At 42.3% G+C, this 23,215-nt stretch overlaps 1 protein-coding gene across 1 annotated transcript in view; it reads left to right on the forward strand.

The window, feature by feature from the left end:
• Window positions 1-5,445, forward strand: part of ube3d (ubiquitin protein ligase E3D) — a 29,475-nt gene extending 24,030 nt beyond the window's left edge. The window contains exon 11 of the mRNA XM_031322791.1: window positions 4,598-5,445. Coding sequence (XP_031178651.1) covers window positions 4,598-4,618 — 21 coding nt within the window. The 3' untranslated portion in view covers window positions 4,619-5,445. The remainder of the gene's footprint in view (window positions 1-4,597) is intronic.
• The last annotated feature ends 17,770 nt before the right edge of the window (window positions 5,446-23,215 follow it).

Consider the following 23,215-nt stretch of genomic DNA (forward strand, 5'->3'; position numbering starts at 1 on the left):
TGTTCCCCGCCCTCCGTCCCTGGGCCTGCCAGTGTAATGGGCTGTAAAGTTGCTCAAGCTCTGTCACTCTTTTCTAGCCTGGGATCAGACAACACCTCCCCCCCCAGCTCATTAAACTCCTACTCACTCCCACAGAGACAGCATGTAGGTTAGACAGAAACTGATCCAAAAAAAAAAACCCCGGCTTCAATGTGTTTTACAATGAAGAACTGAGGACATGAATCGATCATACATCACATCAGTCTTTCTGCACTTTGTCCAGATAAATTACTCCCGACCCCCCCCCTCCCCCCCAAGGGGCTCACGTCTCGATTCATTGCACGTAGACCAATGGATGAGAAGAGGAATTAATCAACAGAGCAGGGGCTCTGTGTGACGCTGTTCTTCATCAGTGTGTACATCGGGATATGTCCGCTTAACAATATAAATGAGGCTACTATTGCTCTTTAATTAAAAAAATAACAATGTAATGGTAAGTCAGTGTTGTTTACCTCTAGTGTAATGGAATGGAAATGACTTTTTGGGGGCATTTCAGCCTTTAATGGAAAGGACAGCCAGATACGAAAGGGGAGAGAGGGGGGGGAAGACACACAGGATAATCATCTAGGTCGGACTCGAACCCTGGACCTTCTGCGTCGAGGCATAAACCTCTATATATGTGCACCTGCTCTACCAACTGAGCTAACCCGGCCACGGAAATGACTTAGTTAGTTGCATATGATCTTTAGTGTATGATGGATTAATACTGCATCGGTTGTGTATGGGATGCCCCGAGCCTACGGTTGCTGCGACATTTGTAAAAGACGTGTATTCGTCTCTAAAGCTGTGGTAACCAGCCTGTTTTGTCTTGCATACCCTCACATCCCTACTGTATGTGATGAGCTCAAGTTACCCGTTACCGACACCACCCGTTATATTCCAAATGTGTTCAATTTTATCGATGTTATGTTACAATTTAATTGTCACTGTTTTTAAGAATGTTTAGTCAAGTTTGCATTCCTGCTACTACCACTTGGAGTGGCAGAACCTGAATACGTTTATCTATTACTTTTAGCTAACTATTTCAACTGTTTCTCTACAGCTAATTACTTCAACTATTTATGCATTACTTTTAACTAACTTTCAACTGCTATGCTAGCTTGCTAAATAGTTTTTTCAAGCATCCCTGATTTGGAAGCAGTTGTTCGGTTCTTTTGTTTTAAATTTGGATCATGTCCTTGACACACCCAAGGATGATAATAGAAATGCATCATTATATGGGTCAGTGGCTTTGTTCATTTTGACAGGACTGTATCCTTGCCCATGTCTGTCATCTGCTTTAACTGTAGGACTTTTGAGTGTAGTACTCGCAGCAACTTGTTTCTTTTGTCGCATTCTACTTTTGCACCCCTCTTTCTGTCAGTCTCTTCACTTCATATGAAGAAACATGGTCTGTGCTGCTTGCCAAGTGCTTAGTGTTATTAACAGTTCCTGGCATAGAGCATCAAAGAGCATGCTTCTGCTCGAAAGACTTCCTCATGCATTCTCTCCTCTTGTCGTTGTCTCAGAACCTTTTTAATACCCAGACATTAACCCCTGTTCTGTCAAGTCCCATCTTCAACTGAAGAGCTGTTGCATAGAGATGGAAAATAAAAGCAAAGGTTATCTCTGGTTACAGCTAGATGTATTACTCTTAAGGCTTTGCAGTGAGGTTTCATATTCCGCTGCGCTTTTCAGTGAGATCAAAGAAGTGTAACACCCTTAAGCATATTATCATCAAGGGAAGACCCACTGTCAGCATCACTACCAGTTTAAAGTAGTGAGGTTACCTGGGAACCTTTTTTTTGTGTGGCTTCTCATAACCTAAACAGTGGAGTCCTAAAAAGTTAGATCAGTCTTCTGATAGCTGTGCTTGTGATTCGTCTTGTCTGTCAGGCTCTCAGACCCGCTGGTATGCTTCTTGGACTTTACATTTTCAAGTTGTAGACAGCTTTAAAGGTCCCATGGCATGAACATTTCACTTTGAGTTTTTTTTTAACATTAATATGAGTTCCCCCAGCCTGCCTATGGTCCCCCAGTGGCTAGAAATGGTGATAGGTGTAAACCGAGCCCTGGGTATCCTGCTCTGCCTTTGAGAAAATGAAAGCTCAGATGGGCCAATCTGGAATCTTCCCTTTATGATGTCATAAGGGGAAAGGTTACCTCCCCTTTCTCTGCTTTGCCCGCCCAGAGAATTTGGCCCACCCATGAGAAAGAGAGAGACATCATGGCTTTCAAACAAACGTAGCATGGCAGTTGGTCAAGGCCACACCCCCACCCTCCACCTTGCCCCCCTTCTCTCCTTCTCAATAGCATTTAAAGCTACAGACACAGAAATGGCACATACTAAGGAAAGCTCATTGTGGGACTGGCTCTAGTGGCTGTAATTCTGCACCAAGGCTGAATTTGGGGAAAGAGACTTCAGATACAGTATTAGGGGACCACTAAGGCCTATATAAAAGAGACTTCAGATACAGTATTAGGGGACCACTAAGGCCTATATAAAAGAGACTTCAGATACAGTATTAGGGGACCACTAAGGCCTATATAAAAGAGACTTCAGATACAGTATTAGGGGACCACTAAGGTCTATATAAAAGAGACTTCAGATACAGTATTATGGGACCACTAAGGTCTATATAAAGCATCCAAAAAGCAGCATGTCATAGGACCTTTTAAAGGCCCTGAAAACTAGTTTTTCAATTCTCAATTAATAACTTCCATCTCCCAAATCGCAAGTAAGTCTGTTTCTCCCTGCTGATGTTTTTACACATAGAGCCAAACGTTGGCTAGCTGTCCCGGACCTCTGCCAAACCAGCTCAGCACCAGTTAAAGGTTAACTTAAGCCCAGGATGTGGGAGTTTGAGGTGAACGCGGGGAAAGCCGTTGCCGTGGGTGCGTGGTCATACAGGACGTTTCGGAGCGGACTGTGGGTCTAAAAGAGAGGCGGTCTCCTTAGCGTTCAGATTATATGGAAAGCACGCTCTCCTTGCCCCCCCTCAACTCCAATCAGAATCAGAAAGGGCTTTATTGCCAAGTACGTTGCACATACGAGGAATTTGTCATGGTGTTGTTGGAGCATGTCACACATACAAATATAAGAAGGATAAAAAGATATAAACAATATAAGTATAAACATATACACACAGTACGTATTAATAACGATAAAATAAATTTAAATAGTAAAATAAGTTAAACAGTAGTGAAAAGGGACGCTACAGCAGAGTAGGTACAGTGGCATGAGGAGCCAGAGGTGGGGTGTGGAGAGAGTCAGGATGGATTCCGAGCCTTGTTTAGAAGGCTAGTGGCGGAGGGGAAAAACAAAAAAACAGAAAGACAGACAGGAAGTTGAAACTGAAAAACACTATCAGCGTAAAAAAAACACTCATGAAAAAGACAGAAGACAAAGAAAAAAATCTGAACATTGTCATTGAAAAACACATCAAAATGCAAACACTATAAAAATAGAAAAAAATATTTTTTTACTGCCTGTGTTTTATTTTTCTGTGGAACTTTTTTCAGTGCCAATGTAACTTTCCAATACAAGTGTTTCAATGCCAATGTTTCCCTTTTCAGTTCTTGTTTTGTTTTCAATGCCACATTTTGTTTTTAATGCCAATTAAACTGTCCTGGCTCCATAATATTCCAGCATCTATCTACTCAAGTTACATATTCACACTTTGGGGCTGCCCAGTGCAGCCACAGCTCTAGTGTTAGCCGTATACAGCTCCACAGGAGGAGTTGTGGGTTTTGTGCCTTGCACAGCGGCAACTCAGAAAAAAACTCCAACCTAGCAACCCTCCAATCACAAGCCAGCTGCTCTCCTCCATCTAGACTCCCGTTGCTCTGGTTCCTTATCACACTTTGTTTTCTTGCTCTAGGACTCACAGGAGTTCACCTCTAGTTGCCGTTTGTTATCATTTGTATGAATTACCGTTGACACGCTCGAGTGGTGAGCAGACATTGGCACGGGGACGGAGAAGACAGGGCCTTGAGTGAGGCAAATGCCCTCATCCATCATCCCAATATAGAGCCCTCAGTGGAGCGCAGCCATTGTCTGCAGCAGGCAGACACCCAGGAATAGCAGATGGATGGAGAGAGAGAGAGAGAGAGAGAGAGAGGGAGGAGAGGGCTGAGCTGAGCTGATTTGTTTTCTGTGCTTTGTTTGTCTGCGTGTGTATGTGTGTTTTTGAAGATGATTAAACCCCTACCACCTGTGGTGTTTTTCTTGTTTGAAGACAGTAATTGCAGATAATGTGTTTCAGTGCCGATCAGCAGACCGTGGAGATCCAGTATATCCGTGCTTTGGGGAACAAAAATCCTCTTTTTTTTGTACAGTACAAACTGTAGTTTTCCAAAACACTAAAGTCAGTCTATTTTTACCTTAAGCATCCACATAGAATTGAACCTTTTTCTTGACTTTTTCCTTCTTCTTTTTTTCTTCCCCGGACGCTGCACATGGCTGTCCACTGCTCCTAGTACTTAACGATGGGTTCAATTCACAGATTGAATTTCGCTACAATGTGCTGTATGATTGTATGTGACGAATAATACAAGTTTCTTCTTTCTCTCTTCTAAGGTGGCGTACCTGAGACTGTGAGGCCGAAGGTCCGGTGCCAGGAGGTCATTGCTCCACTCGTCAGTCTTGGATAAGGACCTGGGACAGCTGAGAGGAACCGGTTTTGTTTTTAAGATAATTTTTGGGGCATTTTGGCCTTTAATTGATAGGACAGTTGTAGACAGGAAGGGAGGTGAGAGGCCGAGAGAGAGAGGGAAGACATGCAGCAAAGGGCCGCAGGTCGGAATCGAACCTTGGGCCGCTGCGTTAAGGACTGAGCCGTGGTACATGGGGAGCACGCTCTACCAGGTGAGCTACCAGGGCGCCCCGAGAGGAACCTTTTGTTAACATGTACTGTATGTTTGTACATGTCACGGTGACATCCTGCCCAGCTTTCCAGTATGTATGAGAATAGAGAACACTGCAGAAGGAAATGCAGCGGGCATGGAATGGCTTGTTTAGTCAAGTCAAGTCAAGTTGTGGTTTCTGGTTGCTTCTGTCGACATGTTTGGTAGTGTGTCATCACCTCTTGAAACAGATTTCATGTTGAAACAGGTTGTAGCCAGGCTTCTAAATGTTAACGCATATCCAGTAAATGCAAAAGTGGAAGAGAATGACATCAACTTTATTTTATTTTTTTTATAGAATAGATAGTTACATCTTGTTGTAGTTCTTTAAACTTTTAATCCTAATCATAGAAATAAAATGGATTTTATTTCTATGATCCTAATGTATAATTATATCAAAAAGTATCAGAGTGGTTGAAAAGCCTGTATGTGAACATTGTTTGTCTGCCCATTCCTAATCTTTATTTTGTATTTGTATTACCATTCTCAACAAAAACAGATGAAACTGTTGTGTTTTTGAAAGTATCACCGCTTCCTTTTTTTTTTTCTACCTACTGGAGAGCACTGCTGGTTGATATGTGGGACATTGTTCTTCAGTCGGCTTTTGATGAAAACTTATTATAGAGGCACTTCAACCCCAGGATACAGCAGTACATCCTCCACTTGAGCGTAATTACAGCTTGTGGAGCCAGGTGATTTTTGTGTGTGTGCGTCTCTCTAAAGATTGATGGTATTTATGTAACATGAGCGGTAGCGAGAATTATTACGGGAATGCAAACACTTCACCTTTTAACGTTCATCACGATATGGGTTGGTCAAGTAGCTCTTACTGTATGTCAAAGTACTTTTTACACAGTGGTCTGAATCTAGGGATGGCAATGTGGGTCTGTCATTTGGTCGGTCCAACACTTTGGTTTAGACTAAAATATCTCAACTTTTGGATGTGCTGCTATTAAACTTTTATACAGACATTCATGGTTCCCGGAAGATGACTCCTATTGACGTTGGTGATCCACTAGGTTATATACACAACGTTCCACTTCCGGGATTGCTCCAGTGCTGCCGGAAATTCCACCGGATGTCCCTGATTTAGGCCAGATGTCCGTTGCCTTGGGCCTCCTTTGTTTTGGCGTTCTAAACTCTGGTGGATTTCTGAGGACTATGGTTAACTGCTCCTCAGATCTCTGCAGGGTAAATCCAGACAGCTAGCTAGACTATCTGTCCAATCTGAGTTTTCTGTTGCACGACTAAAACTACTTTTGAACGTACACATGTTCCACCAAAACAAGTTCCTTCCTGAGGCTATTTTGCAGAGGCGTCGTTGCTCTGTCCGGCTCTTAGCTCTGCCCATGATCCAATCCAATCCAACTTTATTTGTAAAGCACATTTAAGACAACCAGGTTGACCAAAGTGCTGAACATTGACATGATTATAAACACGTGAGTAAGAAAACAAACATTTAAAACAAATTACAGACTAGAAAAATAAAATGCAGAATACAGAATACAACTCTCAAGCAGGTCAATGGCCAATGAATACCAGTGAGTTTTAAGTCGTGATTTAAAAATGTAAAGGCTGGGGGCCAATCTGACATTCAGAGGCAATTCATTCCAAAGCCTTGGGGCCACGACTGAGAACGCTCGATCTCCCCTATTTTTGAGCCGCGTTCTAGGGACAACAAGGAGTAGCTGGTCAGCAGACCTTAACGACCTCAGAGGAGCGTTCGGCTTTAATAGTTCAACGATATACGCTGGGGCTTGACCATAAAGAGATTTAAAAACAAACCACAGAATCTTAAAATGTATTCTAAAGCAAACCGATACAAGAACAGGTGTAATGGGATCTCGTTTACGAGTTCCGGTAAGGAGCCGAGCGGCAGCATTTTGAACCATTTGTAATCTTGAGAGGGAGGCCTGGCTAACACCTACATATAAAGCATTACAGTAATCTAGGCGAGTTGTGATAAAAGCATGTATAACCCTCTCAAAATCAGTGAAAGATAAAAATGGCTTCAGTTTGGTAAGCAGCCTGAGTTGAAAGAAACTAGCTTTTACAACAGAATTGATGTGTTTCTCTAGTTGAAACTCACTGTCCATTTTAACACCAAGGTTAGTTACCATGGACTTGACATAGGGTGTCAGAGGACCCAGGTCCAGTTGGGAGGCACCAAGAGCACTACTGGGTCTAAATATCATGACTTCGGTTTTACTTTCATTAAAATGTAAAATGTTTAAAGCCATCCAGGCTTTTATGTCAGAAAAACAATCGAGCAGTCTTTTTAGGGAATTATCACCCTTACTTTTTATAGGCAAGTAGATCTGTGAGTCATCTGCATAGAAATGGAAGCTGATGTTATGCGTCTTTAATATGGAACCAAGGGGAAGCAAATACAGGGAGAAGAGAATCTGTGCCACAATAGAACCCTGAGGAACTCCACATGTCAGCGGTGCTGCGGGTGAAGTAGAGCCACCAAAGCTAACTTTGAACACTCTCTGATAAAAATGATCTAAACCATTCGAGTGCCGTGCCTTTAATCCCCACACTGTGCTCGAGACGAGAGATAAGAACGCTGTGGTCAACAGTGTCGAATGCTGCTGTGAGGTCTAAAAGCATAAGGATTGCAGAATCTCCAGAGTCTGTTGAGATTAAAAGATCATTAAAAACTTTTGTAAGTGCGGACTCTGTGCTATGAAATGCTTTAAAGCCAGACAGGAACACCTCAAGGATACCATGCAGATCTAAAAAAGATTGTAGCTGCACGAGAACTGCCTTTTCTAAAATGTTGGACATAAAAGGAAGTTTAGAGATCGGACGATAGTTTGCAAGAACTAAGGTGTCCAGATTTGGCTTTTTGATAAGAGGCTGCACCACTGCCTCTTTAAAACAAAGTGGCACATGACCAGAAGTAAGACTACTGTTAATAATTGCTTGGATGTTTGGTCCAATAGTGAGCCACACCTCTTTAAAACAAGTAGGTGGTACAATATCAATAGGACAAATTGAAGGTTTTAAATGTGTAACAATATCAGTAAGGGCTGAGAGGGATAAAGGCTCAAACTTAATGAGAACTGCTGCACACACTTTGGAAATGGAAGGGTCAAAGGCTGGAAGTGAAATTTGCCCAATTCGAACATTGTTAATTCAAAACTAGAGAATGTAGTCATTGGCAGCTGCCTGCAGTTGTACTTATCCTTAAAAATAACGGCAAGTCCTCCTCCTCGACCAGTAGTCCTCGGGCAGTTAAAATATGTGCAGTCAAGCGGTAAAAGTTCAGAAAAAGAGATGGACTCACCAACATTCAACCAAGTTTCAGTCACAAATAGGAATCCAAATTGTTCCGGGAAAAGAGATCCTTCAAAATAAAGGTCTTATTTGCCAGCGATCTAGCATTGACCAGGGCAGCTCTGACAGGAGCAGGGGAACTGGCCGTACGGGTTACATGACTCAACGACCAAAGATGTCCATGGTTAACGCCACCTCTACGAGGGCGGGGTGAACGTTGGCAAGGATACTCCATATCCGACCCGAGAATCGGTACCAGCCAGGTGCCGGCCGGATCCAAGGCTCGCCAGGAAACAGCGATCTTGAAGCGAACAGAGGTGATGGCGGGTTCCAAATGCAGAATAATCCGCTAAGTGAGCTTTCAGCTTCACCAGCTGGCGTTTCCCACGGCGTCTAGTGCGTCTTCTCCGGACAAGGGAAGCCGGATTGCATACAAAGTGAGCAGGTATGTTCAGCAGGAAGGGAGGGAGAAAAGTTTGTTGACCACCCCAATCAGACTTGGGCGACTTTTCCAATGCGAGACGGTAATCAAGCAGCGTTTGGCGATCATAAACCAGCCGAGTCAATACATTGTATAAACAGTGACACAAACAGTAAAATCACAAACAATTTGCCCTGCACCAGACAGCTTGCCACACACACTGGCGCCATCTTGTATCTTGTGACAGGTAGCAGGTGGTGATTGTGATTGGTTTAAAGAAATGCCAATAAACCAGAGCACGTTTTTCTCCTATTCCGGAAGGCTGTGTGGACTAGCCAGACCCTCCTCCGCAGCGCTGTGGAGGAAGGTCTGGCAATGCAAGACTTGTGATCCACAGACTTTTTCTGTAGCGCCACCATGAAGTGAAAATGTTTAGTTCAGATTGAAATGGCTCCATAACTATCAGATGGATTTGCCATGAAATTTGCAACACACTCATGGTCCTCAAAGGTTGAATTCTATTAATTTAGATGATCCCCTGCCTTTTTATCTAGTGTCACCATTAGGTCAAAGTTTTCACTTATCCAGGGACATTTCTTAATATCAACCAGGTGCATTGGCACAACATTTTGTACAAACATTCATGGTTCCCAGATGATTTATCCTACTGAATTGTTCCTCTAGAGCCACCATGTCTCGACAACTATTGAATGAATTGGCATGATATTTTGTACACACATTCATGTTCCTCTAAAGATGGATTTTAATAACTTCTTTTTCTTTAGTTTATTACCAAATACCTGCAAAACGAATGCCATTCCCATCAGCATCAGCTGTACTTTGTGCTCAGTGTCGATTAGCAAATGTTAGCATACCAACATGCTAAACTAAGATGGTGAACATGATGGACATTAAACCTTCTAAACATCGGCACATTAGCATGTTAGCATTGTTATTGTGAGCATGTTAGCATGCTGACATTGTCAGTTAGCTTAAAGCCCCGCTGTACAGTACAGCCTGGGAGCCGCTAGCATGGGTGTAGACTCTTAGTTTTGTTTCTTTGTAAGATAGATGTTTTAATCATGTAATATTTTTTTGATATACATTTCTGAATTTAGTTGATGATGTGTGGATCAGTGTCATTTGAAAGCTCAAGATTGGACCATTTTGACTGTGTTAACCAGCTAAACTGCCTGCAGAGCTCAGTCAGTTGAGTAAAGCAAAATGGACCATTACTGCTGGAGCTTACCATTCCCACAGCTCTGCTTCATGGTTTGTGAACACGACATCCAGTCTCCGTAGGTTATCTCTGACAATGCAGCATAATATGTACCTGAATGTCTATTTTTACAAGCTCTTAGTAGAAACGGGGGGACTATTTTTTTTCCTGCTCCTGACTGCATGCCTGGATCTGCTGAATGCTGATGCGGCAAGTGACAATTACTTTTAAAAATACAAAGAAGTATTGTGCCCACTGAGGCGGAAAAGCAGAGAGTGAATTGGCTAATTAAATACATCCAACGCTGAACCGTCCTGGGGTTCTCATTTCCTTTCTGCCCTGTCTCCACAAGTGCAAATGAAGTAGGCTCTAAATAACCCATTTATTTCAAGCCCGCTGAGCAGAAGGAGCTCCTGTTTTAAACACACCGACAGACACAGTCACCCAGGAGCCTTGAGGAGTTGCAGGCACTCTTTGTCTTTCTACCCTTGATGGACAATGGAAGTGTCAAATTAAAAGTTTTTTGGCCAGTACACCGCTTTCTGTTGACACCGTGCAGCTCATTAGCCTTTTCAGACAGTTGTCTCATGAAAAATCTGAACAAAGGTCTACTCCATATTCAGCCTCAGTAATTACTTGTCCTTGGTTGGAGGACAGTTTTTGCTTGCTCTCTTCTTATACACGTGTGCAGTAGATGTAAGGAAAAAAGGGAAATGATATCCAACTGCCGTACTTAGGCACAGAGGTGCTTTGAGCTAAACTGTAGAGTATGGTAACTATGCTCACAATGACAATGCTAACATGCTGGTAATGTTTACCATGTTCAACATCTCAGTTTAGCGTGTTTGCGTGTATAGCTGAGGCTGATAAGTAGTGCATCGGTTTTGCAGGTATTTGGTCATAAAATAAAATACAAATGTTAACCTGTTGATGTTCCTAGAAGAAAAGGTTTCACCAAAGCTGACCCAATTCATTCTGAGGGGCACATAAATGTCTATAAGCTTCATGGCAATTCCTACAGTAGTGTTTACTCAAAACCACAAATGTCTACCTCATGGTGGCGTTTGAGGAAAAATCAGGGGATCACCAAAACCATTAAGGCCCTGTTTACACGAATACGCTAGCAGGTGAAAACAACAAAAATATTTTATCAGATGTGTCACTTTTTGCCGTTTTTATTTGGGGCTTAAAAACGGCAAAAAGTGAAACCACCCTCCTGAGTGGAAATCTTAAAAACGCTCCACCGTCGCGTTCCCGTCCAAAGGGTAAAAACGCACTGTGTGTGTGTGTGTGTGTGCATGCGTGTGCGCACGCCACGTGTGTCTCTGTGTGTGCATTGTTTGGAGCAATAACTCCACCTCCTCGTCTGTCCAGACAAAATTGTCAGCTTTTGTTGTTCGCTTCGTGCTACTAGGGAGGAGAGAGGAGAGGAAGAGAAGTAGAAGGAAGGTTCTACGCAGGCACGCAGACTTGGTGGATCGCATTTCACACACTTTTGCGTCACCATATGCACGCAGATTCCCCCCCCCCCCCCATAACGCTCGTCTAAACGCGAAATAAAAAGTGAGAATGCAATGCCACTTTTGCGTTTTCTCTTCAGATCGTTTCCGTCTAACATAGCCTCAGATTCCTCATCTGGGAAACAATGTCTGTACCATATTTTTGGTAATGCTCAATGTTCAGATAATTCACTGGATAAGTGAAAACTTTGACCTGCTGGTGCCACTAGATGAAAAAGTCTAGCGGTAACCAAAGTCTACCAAAAATGGGAACTGAGAATGCCTGTACCAAATTTCATGGCGATCCATCCCATAGTTGAAATAGTTGTTTCACCAATAAACAAAAATGTCAACCTGTTGGTGGTGCTACAGGAAAAGTCTAGGACCCACCAAAGTCCGTAGGCTTCATCTTTGGGTCCAACGTCACCAAATTTCATGGCAAGCCATTCGACAGTTGAGATATTTCAATCAGGAACTAAATGGTAGACCCACTAACATTGCCATCCCTGGAGCTGTTCAGCTAGCAGGGTTAAAAACCTCACAATTAAAAGATGAAACATGTACAGCTATCAAGAACAATGATATTTAGGTTCCTAAAAAGTTGAGGTTTTCACCTGACAGCAAATATATGTAGTATATTTTACTTGGCAAGGCAGAAGTAAAATCTGAGAAACGTTTGTATTCTCCAGTACGTAGACTGGTACTAAACAGTGCAACTCCTTACCCAGAACTCCCCGCTTCCTCTATAACTTCTCTCCCATTGGAGATTAATGTCCATTAAAACCACATGTGACATCACGCATATGGAGTGATCAAGTCTACGGGCGCCACAGTATGAATTTCAAATTGGATTTTCCAGGCCTTTGCCTTTGCTAATGTGTTTGATATTTTCAGATTAAGCGAGACAGCGATGTGTGAGATTACAACGTGGCCACTGTAGAAAGAAAGAGATCCTTTAGGGAGAGGTCAAGCCATAAAGCTTGTCTCATCTCAGAGAGGAAATGAGGCATTAGATTGAGTTCCTGTTTTAGTCACCCAATCCTAATGGGTCATCTATCCTGAGAATCTTGGAGTCGTTCTGCGAAACAGGGATCACAGAATCTTTGCTCTTTTCTTCTTTTTCCCGAGTCACTAAGGTGAAAAGTAAAGATACATGATATATCTATTAAAGTCAACTTTGTTATATCCATAGTTTTCTTAGGGTTGCACAGGTATTATGGTCTGTTTCTGGATTTGAGAATACTGCACTATGGCCCCACCATGCTCTCTGGATCATCCAATTTGTCCGTTTAATGTACCCATTTAATTTATTGCTTTTGCCAAATACCTCCAAAAAAAGGGTTTAATGGGACTACGGAATGAAAGAATATTACCTTCTAAGTTGTCCCTGTGCTACTTTCCATTATAAAACTGTATGTACATATCATTGTTGTCAGATATGAAGTGCCATGCAAAGAAAATGCATCCTTTAGTTAAAAGCGTCTTTGTTGGACCCTTTGTTCCACGCTAAATTTTCTCAACAAATATTGGATGGATGGACGTGAAATTTTGTACAGACATTCAAGATCTCTAGAGGATGAATTCTAATGACTTTGGTGATCTCATCCAATTTTCTTCTGCTTCCATCATGAGGTTGACATTCTTAGTTTTTAGTAAAATTTCTTAAAATGTCTGGATGGATTGACACAAAAGTTTGTACCGACATTTATTTTTCTGATGTATCCCACTGCAGAGATTAAAGTTATCCATCGCTACGACTGATTTCAGTCAATTGGAGAGGCTGTTTATGAAATCAGTGTAGATAAATAGGATTTTTACTTTCAAGGACAAACCAAAACCGTCTGTCTCATGTCATGTTACGACCTCGTTATGTTGGTAGGTGGCGGTAATTAGCTGTTAAGTCCCTTGGGATCGAACTTAGTGGGTAACGTTTTGCGTGCAGGTACAGAAAGGACTGCCTCAAAGATGCATGGTTGTTGACTTTAAGTTATCTTAAAGGCCCGGACACCCAGAGCCGATAATCGGCCGTTGGACAGTCTGGTGAGGTCAGTGACTCAAGTCTGTTCGGTGTGTTCCGTGCCGTCGTCCATCCGAGGGGCCGTCGTCCTTCATTTTGGCCGGTTTGACATGTATAATCGGCGGGGCGGGCACTGCTGGCAGTCTCAAATGACCCATCTGATTGGTGGAGAGCTAACCCGGAAACAGGGATCGGGATAAGCGTGACTAGAGTATCTCAAAATCTGACGAAAATCTTTTAAACTGACCTTTGTTGATCTGAAATGAAGACAGATTCAGCAACTGCACGGCCTATTTCTCGCTTAAAATGTTTTCAGAAACACGTTTCGGTGAACTATTTTAGTCCAATATGAGATCGTATTCTGAACAAGCCGCCATGACAGATGTCTTTGAATTTCCGGAGAAACAAGACCCATGTGATGCGTTCATCCAATCAGCTGCCGGCTTTCATTTTTGGGCGACAATACAGATTAGCGCCGTCTGCTGTTATGGAGACGTATTACGTCTCGTCTCTTTGGTGTGTTCCGAGGCACTTTTTTGACCAACTTGGGTAAACTGATCAGTCCAACTGCCTTTTCTGCCGATGTTTGGCCGTCGGCTCTGTGTGTCCGGGCCTTAAGTCGTACTGTCTTCCCTTCTTTATAGCTTCGCCCAATTGCCCCATGACTTTAACAACCACCCCACCTCCTACACCCATATATCATCCTGTCTCTCCCTCTGCAACTCCCCCATCTTGCCATTGGGCATATCAGTTTGGCCTTCAGGGGCTCATTAGTTTGTCCATTGGTCCCAACCAGCCTCAGCAGCAACCTCGGAGGAAACCCATGCCGAGCCTTCCAGCAGGCGCAGACCACAGAGTCAACCTGCTCCTGGGGAAGAATGACAGCTGCCTCAGCAAGCACAAGGCCAAAAAAAAACAACAACTCAAAACAGATATCCATAAAGCACATGTGGAACTTAGAATGTTTGTGACAACTCAATGACAGAGAGAAAACTGCTTATGAGTGGCTGATGCAATGTGAGAATACAGTCCGTGAGAATGAAACTTGTCAAATGGATCGGCAATATTTCTGTTGGTTAGGTTGCAGAATACACATCAGCTTTTGATTTTCAAACGTGATGCAAAAGCTCATTCCTAAAATTGGAAAGAAAGCGTGGTGGTAGTTGGGCAAACAGACACGGACTGAGTTGAAAGCTCTGGTCTGACAGGCAGGAGACATTTTGAGCTGACAGCTGACAGAGGAGATGGAAGCCCTGCTGGAAGTGGGGTGTGAGAAAGCTGTTTCTGCCGCTGCTGCAGCTTTATATCTCCTCCAGCCCCAGGGAAGATGAATCGGCTGCTGCTTCTGAGTCTGGAGATGCACGCGGGAGCTTTTGCATCACTGTCGGGGGGCAAAATGCTTATCAGCGGTTATGTTTGCCATGTATTATAGAAAAATAAGCAGTTACGTTTCCTGTTGCTGCTAATCCGCACTCCTGGGGGAGATGCATAGTGTGTGGTTTGGAGTCAAGAACACGTTGATTCAAAATGAACAAAATTATTTTTACAGGTAGGATCTGGGCATTCAGATTCAGATTTTGCTTTTACTTGTGTGTTTTGTGTTTTTTTTAGTTATTTAATGAGCATTGTTGGAGGCCTAAGATTTCCATTGCCTCGCCTACTTCTTTATTGTTGTGCAAATGACAACTAAAACTTTGAACGATAGAACCAAAAACGAATGAAAAAAATTAAATATGGCTTTTTAAGAGGTGGCTTTTGACACAATGCAATAGACCACATCTGGTGCATTGCAGACTTTCGTTCCAAAATTGAGATCTTCTAACAAGCAAAGATAGATCATTCAGCTGTGTCCCATGAATGAGATGACAGCTATATGGACTGCTGTACTGCTGCTGCTTCGGGGAGGATCTAAATGAGGGATGGATAGAACTGGGAACAGGAAGGCACGGAGAGAGGGACGGATGTTAACAGCAGGACAATCTGTCAGCACTCACGGCTAAGACGAATGATCCAATCTCCACAGACTCATGTCTCCTCTGCATGCCTCATGGGGGCACCCACTGCAGCTGTGGTGTGGCTATTGCCGCTTTGGACCTTTGAATGAAGAGCAAAGTACATAAACGGGAATTGATCTTGTGGTAATATCAGGCAACAGATAAGCTGTAGGCTACTGCCATTGTAGCAGTAGAGGTTACGTAGATCTTGACAAAGGTACATTGTCAGAAATCTCTGGCAGTTGTTCAGAATTAGGCTACAACTACAATGACCTGAGTATTGGGTTTGAAATGCCGAGATCAGAACAAGACTAAAAGTGCTTTCAGGCAGAAACTGAAGTGAATTTTTAGTGTCTGTATTAATTCGCCCGAAACAGACGTTAGCTGTAAGCTAGCTAGAAACAGATGCACCGACCATGTGTATGGGAGTGTGCTTGTTCTTATGCATGTGTTCAGCTCAGCCTCAGACCTGACCAAAACTCCTGCTTTTTCTGTAATCTTACTCCAGTCTCTGTCCTCTGTACATATGAGGCAGATCCATAAAGCCCCAGAATAAGACTAAAATCTTTTGCACAAGTTGAAACATTTTCTAATGTTTATTGTTTATAATTTAGCATGCTGACATTTTCCAATTAACAACAATAAACCATTCTATAGTTTCTGAGATATTTTAGTCTGGTTCAACATGCCAACACTACCATCCCCAGAGCCACGCCGCTATCTGTGACAATACATAGCCAATTTGTTTCCCCAAATGTAAAAAAAAATATATATAAATTAGAGGCTCCATCTTTTCAGCATTTTTAGATTACAAGAAAAAACTGTAGCCAGGGAGAGAAAAGCAACTAGGGCACAAAATAACTCAGCACATTTCTCTCCTGTCCTCCCCTTCGCTTCTCCAGGACTTTCAGCTGATTGCAGCCCCCAGGGTTAAAGAGTCCTTCTGTTTGTGTAGCAGAACTGACCCCTAGAACCCTAAAGCAACACATCCTACTCCTGATAAACCCAAGAGAAGTGAAAACCTGGAACCAAAGCAAATAATGGGCAGAGACATATTCCCACTGGCCAGCCAGGAATGGTTTCCACTGTCTCTGTGTGTGCATGAGTGCCAGTTTGTGTGTTACCCATTGCCTCTTGCCAAAGAGAGGCCTTTTTCTGTTCCATCACATTTCCATGAATCTATATTTAGATGGGATTCAATGTGATGAGTCCAGATTTCTGAATGGTTCCAGCACTGTGCACATTGTGAGTCTCTGAGGCATTAATGTTCTGAAGTGCGAGAGTCCCAATTTTCCTGGAGCAGCTCCTAAATTATAGTTCCCTTGGCACACAGGTCTCCTATGGCAGCTCGTTGTATTAGACAGAAGCTTTTATTCAGGGGAGGGTCTGTCGCCGAGACAGAACAAAGCCTGCCGCTGTCCCACAGAGGCGACAGGTGGAGGGGAGGACGTTTTGACAAGTTTAGAGCATCATCTCATCTACTTTCTTGTCGAAGTGCCCCTTCTCTTTTCTGCTACAATGTCTTCTACAGCTCAGAGAGAAAAAACGACTATATTTTTTTCCCTGTACTTATTCGGAGCAGTAGGCTAGTTGGAACCGGTTACCTCCAGGATCTCTGCTAGGCTAAGCTAGCTCTGGGTGCGTCAGACAGAGTTAGGACACGCACGGAGATGAGAAGGGTATGTATGGACTTATCTAACTCTGGGGGTTACGGTGAATAAGACAAAGTCCCAATAAGTCGGCGTGTTCCTTTAACTAATCCCACATTTTGTGCACGGTGCATGTCTTTGCATTATCTCTGTGTTATTTTACCAAAAGTCTGGAAACAAGGCTGGGATATTCAGGAGTTAAAGCCTAAATATTGGACCTGCCTGTCTCTACTGCCTCTCGTCTATGACAGCGTCAATCCTCACGATGCCTCCGGCTGCGTATCTGGCAACGCGTTGCGTTGACTTTAATAGCTTCTGTAACAAAGTTAAGAAATGATTCACTGTAATTTTCTGAGAGCTTCATGTGTTGAACTGTGCTGTACTGTACGTGGAGAATAAATCATGGCCATGATATGAAGCTTTAATGTGATTTTTGCAGGGGAAAGAGGTAGACGGAGACAGGCAGTTTTTTTTTTTTTTTCTCTCTTCGCTTTAATTGCAGTGCACGTTATTATGTGCAGGAGTTAGTGGGGACGTTTCCACCACTGATGTCTTTGTAATTGCAATACACAAGTTTTAAATGTCACTCTTTGCAGTACCATACTGTGGCTTCCGTACATGTAAAATGATCATTAGAACACATTGACTAAAAGTGCCATAGACAGGAAGTGGGAGAAATGTGTTTCCCCACCTACAAACACTTACTTGAAATAGAATATAGGCAAACATTTCATATGGAAATAGTGAAGTAAATGTTATATTTTCCTTTGACTCTGATGACCAGGATTCATTTATACAAACATCCACTATAGTCTCTTTCCGACCAAGTAGTGACAGGAACGTAGTTATAGGAACAGTCCACTTCTAAACAGTTCTACTAACTACTCTCCCCCAAAACCGGTTTTCCATTTGCATTCACACTGGCCAAGTGGCCTGGTAGGAGGGGTAAGGGAGTGACGCAAGCACGGCAACGGTCTTTATAGCGTCGTCACTTGACTTTAGCGCCACATACAAACACAACAATTTGTCTTATGAGTTAGCATGTGTAGGCGAATTGCAACAGACAGTGAAGAATATGTACTGTTTGTGTTTCAGACGTTGCTAGGTCACTAAGGGTTCCTATTTTAACGATCTGAAACGCAAAGTATCAAACGCCAAACGCAAGTAGCTTTGTGGGCAGATCTCGGCCGCTGTTGCAATTATACCGGCGGGATAAATGCCTCTTGCGCTCGACGCAAATCTAAAATGGGTTGGTCTGAAGTAGCTACATTACTCATAGGCAGGGGTTAAATTGGGATTTGTTATGTGGGGGGGCTCTCCCTAGGGGAATCCGGGGGTATGCCCCCCCGGGAATGTTTTTTGAAAAATAAATCATTAAATGGCACTTTCTGGAGAGTTTTCTGCAAAGAAATGGAGAAATCGAGTCTTACATGATATGTGCTGAACTGCAAGGTTAAGAGCCTATACTTTGCATTGTTGTAGTATCAACAGGTATTAGGGCATTTAACATTTACATTACAGTACATTTTAAGATTTTTTTGGGGGTGGGAAACATCTGGTAGTTCCCAACCTGCGGGTTGGAAGCCCTCCCAAGTGGTCACAAGATAAATCTCAGGGGCAGATATGAATATGATCATTTCCTAGAAAGTCTCCTGGAAAGAACTATGTAATTTAGCACTAATAAGAGGGAAAATAGGAATTTCCATAAATCAAAAGGTTCGACATGAAACAAAGTAAATAGTCATTTATGATTGGAAACGTTCTTCTTCATATATGTTTTTTCAAATTCAGTCTTTCAATACTTTCTGACTTCCCTACTGTATGTGGCTCTCAGCTCCAAGCACATTGGTTCCTACCAAAGACACACCTCTCTAAAAGCAGCTCACAAATATATTGTTACAGTACATTTTTAAGATGAACAGTCCTCCCATAATTGCCACTTATGGCCACAGAGGCTCCCATGACCTCATCATAGACAGTATAAAAAAAGACCTAATAAACTGATCTGCGCACATTTGAAAAACATTTTTTTAGTGAATAAAAGTATGTTTTACATGATTTCTTTCTTCAACATGTAATCAGCTGTTTTGGAGTTTCGAGTCACCAAACATTTCAGAAGAGCAAGCGGAACTCCAGTGTAATGTGTAGCCATATAGTCTGTGAGCTGACAGCCCTCTGTTGTTGTTTCATACCACTAAATGATGCCTCTCAGGGCTGTCAGCGTCTCAGCAGACGATGTTATTACAGCAGCCTCCTTCCTGTGATCTTCCTCCGTCTCTTCTTGTTATCCAATAGCTCCTTTATTACTCAAACAGCTCCATCATCACTGCTGAAGAGAAGAGAGCAGCAGGCCGTGAAGGCTGGGCTAATGTCCCCAATGTGATTGTGTGTCGTGTTGCTTATAGGATGCATATATATGTATATATACACCTCATCAACGCTGATGGGGGAAAACACAGCTCCGTCTGAGAGAGAGCGACTAACTGGCCAGTAGGGACGGTGATGTGATTACAGTGTGTGTGCATGCACAGCCGATCTGTTGTCATTAACATTTTACACTCCTCTTTGTAACATCAGTGGGCCGCAGTATTATTGCCCGGGGCCTTGGCCTGCCTGCAACCCTGCCAGTCTTGTTCAGGATCACTGCTGATGAACGGAGGATGTTAGAAAACTCTGGTAATGGGCACAGCAAGGAGGAAGCGTTTCATTTTTCCACAGCAGCTGTCTGCTTGACTTTGTACACCCTCACACACACACACACACACACACACACACACACACATCTTTATAGTCTCCTCCCGACTAATTAAAGTTGCCGTTTCCCTGATGTCCTTGAAGCTAAATTAGCTTGCAATCTGCAGTTCTTGATTTTCAAAAAGTTTCTTTATAAAGCATATTTCATAACAACCAACTGTTGCCCTAAGATTGAAACACCGTCATATTATTATAATACATACTGTAGCCTACACACAACACGCACCACTTGATATATTTAGTCAGGTTATGTATTAAGGCATCAAGGGAGGTATACTGTATGTATTTTGTATACTGTGTATGTCCCCTTTCTCTCTCCCCATGTTTCCTTCTCTACCTGCTTTAAAGGTGCCGTAGGTAGGATTGCGAAGATCCAGGACTTAGCCAAAAAATTTGAACATCAACAACTTTCTGCTAAAGCCCAAAACGGTCTCATAAGCCCCTCCCCCCACAATGGAGAATGAATTGAGTTAGAAACCTCCCCCTGGCCCTGATTGGTGCATCTGAACAGGGAGCGGTGGATTTTTGCATATCTTACTACAGGCTGTAGGTGGTGCCAGAGGAGCCTGCTTCATGTAGTTCTACTCAAACATAGGGTCAGTTTCAGCAAATATGACAGAAAGTTATTTTTAACCTACTGCATCTTTAAGTATTGGGTATTATCTGACATAGCAGTGGGTCATATTTTAAAAGCCGCTGTAATGTTTTGGATGTAAAAATCATACTTTTTAAGTGTAGTAGAGTTATAAATGAAACTATAAATGAAAAATGGAAATACTCAAGTAAAGTACAAGTACCTCAAAACTGTACTAAGTGTATTCATAAGCAAATGTACTCATTTACTTTCCACCAATGCTACCAATAGTGCATCTATAATGTGTAGAAAGACCAAAGTGAAATTCAAAGTCTGTGGGATAAATCAGTGATCTCTACATTTAAATCGTACTTTACTCAAATCCAAAGAAAATACAGCACAGGCAGAACTTTCGGCAGTCAGATACCCGAGTCTGTCCGAATACATCGTGAACTCTAGAAGTCTGAATTGCTTCATTATGTGACAATGAAACATTTAAATTGATTGACGATTATGTGAAGACAAGACTGGGAGAAAAGTTCTGGGGTTAAACACACATTAGTGACCGAGCGCGCTCATAGCTTCATAGCACGCAAATACAAAGGCCCCAAAAAATGGATTTTTGAGACAGCCATGAGATCTTTATCAGATGACTGCGGATTCTAGCGGGTCACACCGCTGGGTCAAACTGAAGAAAAGAAAAAAACCTGGCTGGGATTAAGTAGAAAGGAACATTAACACAGAGCTCACCTCATTGCTTTCTATCTACATATTCTTCATCAAATCAAGGAGATATATGTAGAGTATCAATGCCCCACAGACATCGTTTTATAGGATTCATTTTGAAATAAATGAATATTTGACAAATGGTGTCTCTGAGGCAAGATAGAAGAAAAAAAAAAAAAAGTTGAGAAAAAGTTTAAAGGAGGGAGAAAGTATCAAGAGATATGGCACATTTTGTCTCAAAATGCAGTGACTTCACCACAAACCTTTGTGGTTACTGAATTGACACCCATTTTGTGCTGCCCACACATGGACCCCTGAAACCACAGGGCCAGTTGTCAGATCAAGCCTTCTGCCCATGTTTATCCTCCCTCTGTTTAAGGGATTTGTGAAAGAGCGTGAGAGATTAATCCCTCCTGAGCTGCACTTTTTTGTATACTCCAGTGAATTGCAAGAATTTGGTTTTCATCAGGAGAAAGTGGATTTTTAACTCAAAATACCAAGTTATGGCGAACCAAAAAGAAAGGTCTTAAGCCATGGTGTTTGATGCTACGAAGAAAAATATGGAACATGTGAGCCAGTATGTAGAGTGGACATCACCTTACAAAAGCTAATTGAGTTTTAATCCCTCTCATCTCGGATTGGCTTATGTACAGAGGGGTAACTGGAGAGATCCTAATTGCCCAAAGCGCCGGCTTGTGGATGGTAATAGAGGTATCGTCAAGTACAATCTGATATCTACATATGAAGCTCACGTTACACAGCACTTTCAGAATATTGCATTTCATCTGTCGGGAGGCTGTCTGAGCCTGTACAGTATCTGAAGCCCATTTCATTATTCTCCAGAGCTGCTGCCAGGCAGCTTTACTGGCATCCAGGCTCGTCTCCTTTCATACAGAGAATAGAAGTTGACAAGATGGAGAGCAAAAGGGCGGAACGACATACTTGACAACTGGGGGCCGAGATTGTAACTGGAGAAATGAGAATGTATGTATTTTCACATTCACTGAAGCTCCCAGGAGAGAGGGCTCTAGTCGATGTCTTGGGTAATTCACACACACATATGGGAAGCTGACCAGATATAGAGCCCTGAAAGTGACAACATGTTGTAAAAGGTTATCAGACAAGTCCAAGTGTAACTGCATACATCAATAAATAATATTGTTAGATACATAATTAAAATGCTGTGTAAAAATAAATGTAAAGCGTTAAACTTTTTCTCTGACATCCAGGTGAAGAAATGAATAGCCTATTTATTTTTTACATTTATCATTTACTTCCTTTAAATACATAGGAACATTTTCATTTTCCTCACCACATTTCTCAGTTTTTCTTTTCCGTGTCCATGTCCAAGCATATCCAGGGCAATGATCGGTTGGCCTTCCAGTCACCCTTCACAGTTAACCCTCCTGTTGTCCTCGGGTCAAATTTGACCCATATTCAAAACATTTCTATATCAGAAATTTGGGTTTCTTTTAACCAAATTGTCAAAAAATAACGTGGACGGTTCCGTACAACCATTACTCTTCACAAGTAAAGTAAAAGATCAGCTCAGTACTTTCATTGAATGTGGGTGTTTTATTAAATTTTATAGCATTTGGAGAAAAAAAAATGACAAAAGAACGTTGAAAAGAGTGACAAAAATGTTGGAAATAGCTTCAAAAACGCGGGGGGAAAGAAACAACAAAAAAATGTCAAAAAAAGCTCAGGAAAAAATGTGACAAAAACATCGGTAAGAAGTGACAAAAAAACGTAGAAAAAACTTTGGGGAAAAGCGAAAGAAGTGTCGAAAAAGACGACTACCGTTAACAAAAAAAAAAAAGTACATTTTGACCCAGAAAAAGTTGCTTGTTGGTCGACGGGAAGACAACACATAATGTTATTTATACACTGCATGGCATTCTGCTGTAGCATCACTGTATAAACTCTTATAACAGTAGCTAACACACAGTATACAGTATTAGCCTGCAAGCTAACACAAGCAAAGCTAGCTAGCTAACAATCCTTTGGTTTACCGACACCTAGGGTTGCCAACTTTGTCATTATGAAATAAGGGACAAAAGGTGGCCTCCCGCAGCAGTGTGGGTATGGTTTTGTGTAAATAGACAGTGTAATTGTTTTAAGCCATTTGTCATTTGGGATTGTTCAGGTGCTGTCGGA

The sequence above is a fragment of the Sander lucioperca genome, chromosome 10 (genome assembly GCF_008315115.2).
Source record: "Sander lucioperca isolate FBNREF2018 chromosome 10, SLUC_FBN_1.2, whole genome shotgun sequence".
Classification (NCBI taxonomy): Eukaryota; Metazoa; Chordata; class Actinopteri; order Perciformes; family Percidae; genus Sander; species Sander lucioperca.